General features: G+C 33.1%; 1 protein-coding gene across 1 annotated transcript; it reads left to right on the top strand.

The window, feature by feature from the left end:
* The first annotated feature begins 385 nt into the window (after nucleotides 1-385).
* Nucleotides 386-10,209, top strand: LOAG_03569 (hypothetical protein). Its single transcript, XM_020446360.1, has 26 exons — nucleotides 386-473; nucleotides 966-1,124; nucleotides 1,477-1,545; nucleotides 1,619-1,735; nucleotides 1,845-2,044; nucleotides 2,413-2,563; nucleotides 2,691-2,773; nucleotides 3,233-3,374; nucleotides 3,592-3,726; nucleotides 3,805-3,943; nucleotides 4,125-4,275; nucleotides 4,445-4,534; nucleotides 4,588-4,687; nucleotides 4,937-5,104; nucleotides 5,187-5,251; nucleotides 5,614-5,690; nucleotides 5,795-5,886; nucleotides 5,986-6,114; nucleotides 6,346-6,443; nucleotides 6,519-6,606; nucleotides 6,735-6,893; nucleotides 7,286-7,407; nucleotides 7,558-7,750; nucleotides 8,095-9,254; nucleotides 9,365-9,473; nucleotides 9,856-10,209. The coding sequence occupies exons 2-24, from the start codon at nucleotides 1,062-1,064 to the stop codon at nucleotides 8,188-8,190; spliced, it is 2,727 nt and encodes a 908-aa protein (XP_020303285.1). The 5' UTR covers nucleotides 386-473; nucleotides 966-1,061; the 3' UTR covers nucleotides 8,191-9,254; nucleotides 9,365-9,473; nucleotides 9,856-10,209.
* The last annotated feature ends 203 nt before the right edge of the window (nucleotides 10,210-10,412 follow it).

Here is a 10,412-nt window from a genome sequence, read left to right as displayed (position 1 = left end):
TGGAGATGCGACCATTATCAGTGTCACTCGTATGGTGGTGGTTCGATGTACATCAAAGGATGGGTTGGTAGGAATAATTAATGTGACAGTTTGCGCGGAGCAATATGTGGAGGACTGAGTTGATATTCATAAGTTGATAAGAACAGCTTAAAATGTTGTTACGATATGATCAGTTATTGATTAATTAAAAAGTGTATAGCTTGGAAAGTGATTGATTAGTAAACAAACCATTTCAGAAATGAAACTAGGCTTAATTTTTCCATTCATAACTTGCTGCATTGTTATTACCATCATGGTTACCGCTATCGTCGTTGTTGTCTTTACTAACAACGTCATACTCTTATTTTTCTTTTGTTACAAGTTCCTGTAGTAATATATATGCTTGTTTAGGTCTGCATGTATCGAAGTAAACAGGTCATTTTCGAATCAGGAGCTAATATAATCTCATCATCGAGCACTTTATAATGACTTTTGTAAGTTGCTTGTTTTAAGGTCAAGTATTATTTAAATAAACTCTCTTGCTGCATTTATTACACCTTAATCACTTTTATTAGTGGTGTTAGTATAATTTCAGGTATTATCATATTATGACGTTGTCATGACAATATTTTAATATCTCGAGACAAAACATATGCTTAATTTTGGTGTGAGAATATATGTTTTATATTTTTACTAGTTCCTTTCCATTATTATGCAGTACTTCGCTTCCTTTCATTATTGTTTGAATTTTTGAAACTCTGAAAACATAGAACTTTTACTCCAATCTGTTAACCGTCGACGTCCTTTGCCTTCTCCAATGGAATGTGGTTTAGGATGCTGCTGATAACTGCACCATGTGATTTGATACGCTGCAAGACAAAAGGCTGGGTAAATTGTTCCTGTGTTGTATGAATCTGCATTAATTAGTGGATTCAACCACGAATCTTGTGTTTTTTCAATTGTAAATTAGAGTGATTGTTTTGAAGGGAAACCATATGATATCAAAACAGTTAGCGCTTGGAAAGTTATTGCTATGATTATTTAAAATTGGTCGATCGAAGCAGTCATTGAAGAAACTGAAGATGAAAAAGTCGAAGTCAATACAATTTGGCCGAAATGAAGAGGATGAAGTTGCAGTGACTGATGTATGCTTTTAAGTTTCACTTCGACAGAATTCTTTAATTTCAGAAACAGAGCTTCTACTGTCTGATGGAATTACCAAGTATTGCTTTCGCTAATCATTTGCTGTTAGCAATATTTCAACTCAGTTCTTTTTCAAATTTGTATTTTCGAAAATTTTATCGTTTTCCATCTGATACAGATCCTTTCTATAATAGTTCTGGTAATCTATAATAGTTTCCGGTAAGTTAACATAAATTGAATGGAAAGATACAGCGTCGGCATGAATGAACTCCTTACCATTATGTCCTTGTAAAATCACTACAGTGTCGGCGAATCTTCATGATAAATTTAACAAATTGGTTTTAATACTTTCAGATGGATTCAATGGACAATATAGTCGTGGTGCGAGACTCTTCTGGTCGCGGGCCGACTAAATCTACGATTGTATGATTTTTTTTGTTTTACATTTCAACTGCTGTGCGTGATGAATCCGCTTTATTTTTAAATTAATTTGCAGTTACAAACTCGTGCTTTACCAATCACAGATTCGGTTAAAGAAGCGGAAATATTGGAAAGTATTGAAGCAGCATATTTCATTGACGAAGGATTCGATGCAACTGACTATGAACTTAAAGTAAATTTTACGAAAAATTTTTGGATTATAAGTTTGGATAAATAGAGGTTCTGCAATTTCCAAATTTCTACTGCCAGATTTTTTTCCTCTCAATAATTACATAATTTAGAAAGTCATGGATAGGGATATTTTACCAGAAGATCTAACAGGAGAAATGGACAAATTAAAACAACAATTACAAGTTGTTTCTAAACGAGTGTCCGCAATGATTATGCAGGACTGGCCATCTTATTCATCCCAGCTGAAAGATATCGGCGAAATCCAAAAAGACCTAGATAGTATTCTTTCGGTAATGAAGAACATGCGAAAGTTAGTTTTATTTTATATAAATGATCTTGTAATTTATTTATTTGGAGTCATTTTTCCTTGCATAATCCATGTTGTATTCCTTGCCAGCCAATTTCACTTCCTAGAATGTGTCGTTTGCTTGGCAATAATGAATCGTCTTTGCAGTCATTTAGTACTGGAAAAGTGATGCACTGGTAATTTGATCATGATATTTTGATATCATCTTTATACAATGTTTTTTATACAATGTTATATATCTTTATTCTATATGAGCATATTTTCCTAATAAAGTGGAAATTCAAGAAGTCTGATCTATTACAGTTGTAGATTTTCGTTTGTAAGTTATGCCTGCTCTTTGAATAAAATGTTTATTCTTATTTTTATCGCAGGAAACTTGGTCAAGCGAGACTCGAAAATCAAAATGGTCTGGAAATAATCGCAAATTATAGAAATCGAATATTTCTAAAGAAGTTGCTGTCGTCCCTCGAAGGCATTAAAACATTATATGAAGTGCAGTTCCAGATTAAAGATCTTGTCCAGGTCTGATGGTGTTGTTCTTATTTTTGTACAGCTTCATATCACTGTTATTCGTGCAGTCGTTTTCAATTCAAGGATAGATAACTATTAACAGGAATCTGTTGTATTTTTTTCCTCTAGTTGCTTTCAGGAAGAAAATTTTCCTGCAGCTATTAATATGTGTTATGAAGCACAGAAAGCTACAATAACTTTTAGCCGGTTCAATTGCGTCAAGTAATAATTTTTGTTTAGTTTTAAGAACAAAGAATAATAATTCTTTGTGGTGTGTCTTATACTGATCATCTCTTATCACTTTTCGGAATAAATGTAGTTCACAGAAATCGAATATTTTAATTTTTGATCATATCACTTAAAACAAAAACATTAAATGAGGTGCAAATCCAGATTCCAGTTCCAGGTGTAAATTCACCTCTGAAAAGAAAATTGAGAGTGCAGAGTTGCTTCGAAATCGGGATTTGAAAATTTTCCTTTCTGGAAAAAAATTTCGGTTTCTTGATGAAGCTTTCTTATTTTCGAAAGCAGATTGAAATTTTTATTTTAAGACTAGGCGTTTTTACGTCAAATGCCTTAATAAGCTTCAAAGCGATGCTTAACAGTTTTTTTTTTTTAATTTTCCACCAGACCTTATGTATTCTTCTTGAATTTAATTTTTTAGACAGGAATTTTTTATAGAGAATTATCAGCAAAGTTATATGAGACTCTAGAAGACATCGAAATAAATTTGGACAATTGTTTGGCGTCAATGACGATTTTATTCAGTGTTGATCGTTACTCATCGATTTATACTGCTTACAAGCTGTTAGGCAAAGTTGAGGTAATGGATGTCCTTCTTATTTTTATGTGCTTTTTTAAACTTTAAACAGTATATGCCAAGTGAGATTTTACGGGTGCAACTTTGGGAAGTTCGTTGCATAGGTAGCATGTAAAGTAATAAAATGTAACATAGTTTTAGCATATCGAACTCACGGATGCGCCGAAATGCTACAGATTGCTTTCGTTAAATTGATTTTTATGTTAATGATCATTTTAAGGAATGCGCGATGAAAGTAGTTGACTTTACTCGTGCAACTTTGGAAAGTTCGGCGAGAACGGTTATCATTGATAAGGTATTGTCAATTAAAACTGACGCAAAAATTGATGAATTATCATATGAGCAGCTTTGTGAGGTTTGTCTTGATCAATTTGATGGCAAAACTTTATTAATTTTCTTATAATTTTATTGATTTTATGTGGATTTCTTGCAGACTGTGGACATGGGGCAGATATTAGACTGTGTGCGTGAATTGGGATTTGTTATTTGTAAAGTATTGTTCACATATCATTCGATTTTGCTTTTTCATATAGATGAAGATGAAAGGTTGGCATGTGCACACGAAAAATGCGGTTGGTTGTTCATTTGGTATCGATTCAGATCCTAATGTTTCCTAGCTATATTTTTCGAACTATTTAACTGATAGATAATCGTTCGCTGGTTGAAGCAGTTTTATCACTATCTTTGTGGTTGCAGGTATTGGCTGATAACTTCTCCTAATTAAATCTTGTTTCCATGCTAGATAAATTTTAGAAAATGTGGGCGTTGTTCGTAAAATTCTCGTGGATTCTTTACATTCTATTTTCAAGACTGCATCAATAAAATTCACCACTTTGTTATATTGCCATGATCTCTCGCTTTTAAAAATCGATCAGTTTTTGGATATTATTGGAATGTCAAACCGGTTAGTTCAAGTTATTGTTTTTACATTTTTTTTTGCAAATATCTGGAACTTTATGTTTTCAAAATTCTGTTAATATTGTTGTATGTAGGTTTTGATTTCAATGATTTAACGATATCATGCGAACTTACTTGTTTACCTATAATGTGTGCATTGTTTTACAAATTTCAAGATTCAAGCAGTTTGGCCGCACTTATTTTGGCAATATTTGTGGTGAAGTTACGATGTCACTAGAAAAGCAAAGTCATCAATACTTCAAGAGGTTTGTTATAGAACTGTAATTTAGCCGATCAATTTTATTTGTTTTTCATTTAGATTCCATTGTGAACGAATTGATGAGCTACGTATGTTTCTGGAAAACGAAGCTTTTGCTTTATGTCCGGTGCCATTGCAATTCACTTTGTTCGATTTGCAGGTGAAATATTTAATGTCGCATTACTTTTCATTTCAAAGGTTATATTTTGTATGCAATTTTTAAATTAGTGGATATTTGCATCCAGATAATTTGGTATAATGAATACAAGTGCACAATAGCATTAAGCAATATTAGCCCATCTGCACATAGAAATTTTAAATTATGGATCTTTACTATGCTCTTAAGAATCACTGTCGAAATGTAAATAGTAGCGCAAAATTTCAAAGTTTATGTATTTCTAGTTTTAAGGAGTTCAGTTTCTTGAAAGAATCGGATGAATATCGAGGAAGACTGGATTCTTCTGTACGTAACGAAATTGATCTTGATTTGACTGAACCCTTGGACTTTCAAATTCTTCAGCCGACCGATGTAAATCCTTTCATGGTGGGAGCTACAGAAATGGATTCGTCTGCTAAAGCCAGTTTTTCTTTGCATTATATTGCTGTTAATAACTAGGAAGCTATTGCATGTTCCTTATGTTTTAAACTTATACCTTCAGGATGTAGATATCGCTATTATTGCAAGTACCAAGAATTCGTCGGACGATGATACGGATAATGACAGGCAAATTTTTCATTTTTACAGTCCTCGTAAGACTTGAAAAAGTGAAGTCTTCTACTTCTGGGAGTTTCTACTCTTTCAAGTTCCCTTTTCTCTATTTTTCGTAGATGTGAAGAGATACGTTTTCAAAGTAATTGAAAATGATTACGAATAAACATGTAGACAAAACTTTAATGGTATAAATTGTTAGTGCTGCTGCTGGAAATTCTCTACCATAGACCAATTGAAAAAGCCATTGCACGGAACTTGATTTTCAGTGCTTTCATTTATTAACTTTTTTTTAATGAAGGATTTTCCAGTCACTTTTGATATTAAGAAAACGTTTTTACTTTAGAATTCCTGATAGCATTTTATTTCATTCATAGGTATCACGTGGATGATAGTTTCTCACAGCTGGCTCCGATTCTTTGTAACACATCTTTGAATCTCTTGCGCTTTATTGGTTTGTTTTTCTTACTCAATTTCATTCTCATTCATTTTTTTTTCTCTGCTGTTATTGCTTTATCTGAAACTTGTCTTTGTTCATGTCTGTTATTCGTCATTTAGGAAAGTACATTCGGATGACGCATATGCTTCACTCAGTTGCTGATCAAGCTGTAAATGCTATTTTTGAACTCTGCAGCTACTTTTTCTTTGCAGTAATAACTTTTTTAAGTTTAACTTTATTCATTATGACCTGATTACCAACAGATTTCGCTTCATCAGAATTCCAGCTATTAACTTCATGTTTTTTCCAGGTATATTCGTTTTTCGTATCAAACGCGCATAATGTTGCCGATTCTTTTTTCTCTTCCAACTTAAAAAATGTTATGGACAATTTAGAAAATGACTTATTCAGTGATGATTCACCTTCAAAAGGTGCAAGCGTGAGTTGGATTTCCGTTTATCAAATTGCCATTTTTTTTTGGATGTGTATTAGTAGGCAGTTTGTCTCTTACATTCATGCTTAATTTTTTGCTTTGGTACTGTTCAATTCCTTTGATGCTTTGGTACTTCCTGGATAATTTCGTTTTTGAATATTGGAGCTCACAAAAATCGACAAATATACATGGATTGTCATGTTTACTTTTTTGTCTGGAACCGTATAATTTTTTCAGAAATTTAAATGTTTTCCATGTACATTATTACAAGATGTTAAGCTTGGTTTGGGACCTACTTATGCCTTACGTGAACGCATTGTTGGTGCTGAATCTGTGTAAGTAATATTATTTTTTAACAGTTTTTAGCAGCTAGTTATTCTCTGTTAAATCCAATTTTTGAAAATTTTCAGAAATTTTATTTGTAAACAACTTGATCTCATGCATCCAGTCATCGAATCGCTGGTTAATTGTGATGTCATCGAGAAGTACTATACAGAGGTATACTTTACTACGCTATACTTTTTGATGCATCTTGTATTACATTCTTGATATAACTGTGTAATTATGTTTCTGATATGCTCAGCGTATTAGTTTTCTTTTCTTTTTTTTCCAAGTCAAGAGTTCAGATCCTGACTGTGATACCACAAATGCGAGAATGTATTTATGCTTGTGCAATAAGCCGTTTAATCGATTATGACTGGTTTGTGAATGATATAATGACAACGAAATGGGACATTGATCAACTCCAGTCGCAGCATAGTTCCTATGTTGATAATATTTTACAGGTTTGTCCTTTTCGTTTCATCGATTTCACATTGATTTTATTTCCTAAACAGGGATATATAGCATTATTCAAATCGTTATTTAGCTGCATTCTTCAGGTTTTTATATCCTCTAGTTTCCCTAAGATGCAACGTTCTGCAAGTAGATGTTTAAAAATTGCACTGTCATACTAACTGTTGGTACTTTGATCTCATCTTGTAATGCGTACCTGTACATTTTAGCCAAATTCGTTTTGTCTCTTTGATTCTATTCGCTGCTTCCTTATCAGTCTAACTTTCATGATACAAGTAAAATTATGTGAAACACTTCACCAATTTGCAACTTCACATCTATCAATAGGAATTATGGTAAAGCTTAGCTGTTCTTATGATTTCTCGCATTACATGCATTGCAGGAGTTTGCAAGAATTAAAGATTTGCTTTCGGAAATCGCAGAACAAATACCAATTACAAAACCCGTCCAAAAAACATTTTGGAGCACAGTTATATACTGTACATTTAATGCACTTGTCAAAGGGTATATTTCTTCCCACATTTCAAATTTGGCCTAAAGTTTATACAGTTTTTCTTTATTCTTGTCACAAGAAAAAGTGTATTGAGTGAAACTTCGTCATCTTCAGTATTAAGAGAATTGAGATTTTCTTTGTACAATGTTTTCTGTTTGAAGCTATGGAGAATTTGGGAAGAAATGCTCGAATGAAGGACGTGCATTAATGCAGTTAGATTTTCAACAGTTAATTGCAAAACTCGAACAACTTGTCGATTTTATGCCCATCCCACACAAAGCATATGTTGAAAATTACATCAAAGCTTATTATTTACCTGAAAGTTCGATGGAATCATGGGTTCTGCAACACAGAGTAAGTAATATTCATTGCTGATTCAGAAATTTCGTAATAGGTTTGAAAATTAAAATCGAATTTTCGAAGTCGAATTTTTTTCGTGTTGGAAGTAATTCTGACATAGCAGAAATTCAGTTTGATGATGCGTTCTAAACTGTTCCTTTTTTCATCGCAGTGAATATAAAATAATATTCTCGAACATAGTTGAAATTAACTCCTTACTGAGAGGGTGGAAACACTGAAAAACCAGTAAATTTTTATACCAGTGCTTCGGTAAGTTTCTGCTCCGAAAACTTGACTGAATCACTATGAGTATGTTAGATTCAATTTCGATTTGATTGCTGCAGCTAATTTTTTTGTAGGAATACACGACGAATCAAATTACAACACTATTGAATGTAGCGACACATATTTCGAAGAAAGCTCGGATTCGAATTATTAATGCACTCGACGAATAATATAAGGATAATCTGTTACTATTTTTTCTTGCATTTAAATTTAGGTGCTTAATTTAAACTCGCCTTTGTCAGCTTCGTTGTTTTTAATCACTGTTGAATTGTTTGATTATCTTTCAGTAGTGTGAACACGTGATAGTTTCATCTTTCAAAAAAATCCGGTTAGAAAATACATACAGCTAAAAGTCACTTGACGAATAACATGTGGTTGTTCAAAGATAATGTTTGAAATTCTTTTTGATGCCCTTGACAGAGAGCCTTAATTAATGTTTAGGAAAAAATAATGATTTGTGCTTTCAACAGCTTTATTTTTTCCGAACCCTTTTACTTTCAGCTTGCATAACCTGGTCCTAAAGAGAATTTTTAATGGCAATAATGCAAAGGGTTATATGTCACTTTTCACTGTTTTAAATTTAGAATCTTGTTTTGGTTTATATACTTGTGAATTGCTTCCTTCCATAAATAAGCTTGTAAAAAGAAGGAAAATTTATTGGTTTGACTTTGCGTTTTTGACGTGAGCTATGATCTGATTTTTGAGCATCCTCGTAATTCTAGTGTTTTTGGTGAAAAAGTGGAACATGGGGAAAAGTTTTTTTTTTGTTTTCGAAACTCGAATAATTAACATTAATGTGAATGTGATAGAGGGTGCTTGTTGCTATTTATTCTCTTGCTGTGGAAATAAATTCCGATCTCGAGTTTTGCTGGTTAGTTAATCGTGGTTAGTTTGCTTTTTGGACGTTTAAAATGCGAGGTGTCGAACATTGAAAATATCCGACTGAGTATTTTCTTTTGCTGATAGCGTCTTCTAAATATTGATGAAGAAAACTGAATATGGAACAAAACTGAAAAGCTTGAAAGAATGAAATGAAAAAAAGAACAATTTATGATGGAAAGAACAAATTAAAGAATATTCGTTATAAATCTCGATACTGCTTTGTACTTCAGTTGTTTCACAGCACGATTTCGTTTTTCCCCTCACTCCATCTTTCCATACAGTATTGATTCGAAGAGCAGGAGCTGAGCGTATGAAGCCGAATTCCGCATAAATCATCATAAACCATTGATTTGTTAGTTTTCATATGCTGTCTTTTTATTTTTCACCATTGTTTAATATTGCTGTGGAAGAATAAATTATCCAGATTTGCCATATTTTAAACTTGCCATCCAAATATTACAGCCAAAAAGTTACGAAGAAGATGAATGCAGAATGAATCACACGAATGTCAGCAAAGCGGAAAATTTTCCTTTGAAAATCGCGTTTGTCAAAAGCAAAACACATTACCGTTGTTAGTTGTTAATGGACATTTCACACTTTTTCCTGATCATATCAACTGTGTTTGTCCACATGTTTCATCTTCAGAAATGAAAATTTGTGGACAAAGAGAATGGACGTTCTCTGAGGAAGCCGAACTGCATCCTCAATGAGAGGAATTGAGCAATGATACGAACTTCCGGAACTGAGCAGATTTTAATTGCTTGGCAGTTCTTAATGTATTAATGAAGAAGGATGTCTTGATGTTCATTGACTCCCATATCGTAGCGAAATCGCTTTTCCCCGTTTTTTGAAGAATAAATCTCATCAAATCTCTCATCCAATCATGTAACTATCCGCCTATAATCCTTGTGTTGGCAGAAGGTCTCCAGTGATGGTAAAAGCATAATTTTCAGGATCGTCGAACTGCAGACTGCTTTCGATTGTCTCAATAAACACTACTTAATTCTTTGCTCGACTGTAGCCCGGTTAGTTGAGGGCGATTATGTTTGAAATTTAGTAACTTTCGAAGCTTGTCCATTACAAACGGTTTTTTAAAAAGCGCGTTGAACCTGTCATTATGGATATTAATAGGATATATTAGTAGTAGGAGATCAGAAACTTGCTTCTAATTCTTCTCTGTCACCCTACCCATCATATTTGAAACTTTTGAAAAGAATAATTTATTCTTCATCTCCTATCTTCACAATTTAAATGAAGTTGTTTCAACAGGAAATACTTGGGCTTTTCCTAGAAAAGATCAAATTTTGTGCTTTGTTCCTCAATCCAGGTAGTGAGCTGAATTCTTCAAAGCACAGCTTTATCTTGCTACCAATTTACACAAATGTTCAAATAAATTAGCATAAAGTTTGGGAATCGAAAAATGGATCTACAGCTTAACACGAAAAGACTACGCAGAATATGGAGGTGTCTTGGTAATTACATATGTAACAGAGATAGAAAGAAGGGGAGG

The sequence above is a fragment of the Loa loa genome (genome assembly GCF_000183805.2).
Source record: "Loa loa unplaced genomic scaffold supercont3.26, whole genome shotgun sequence".
Taxonomy (NCBI): Eukaryota; Metazoa; Nematoda; class Chromadorea; order Rhabditida; family Onchocercidae; genus Loa; species Loa loa.
This window is presented reverse-complemented; position numbering and strand designations above follow the sequence as displayed.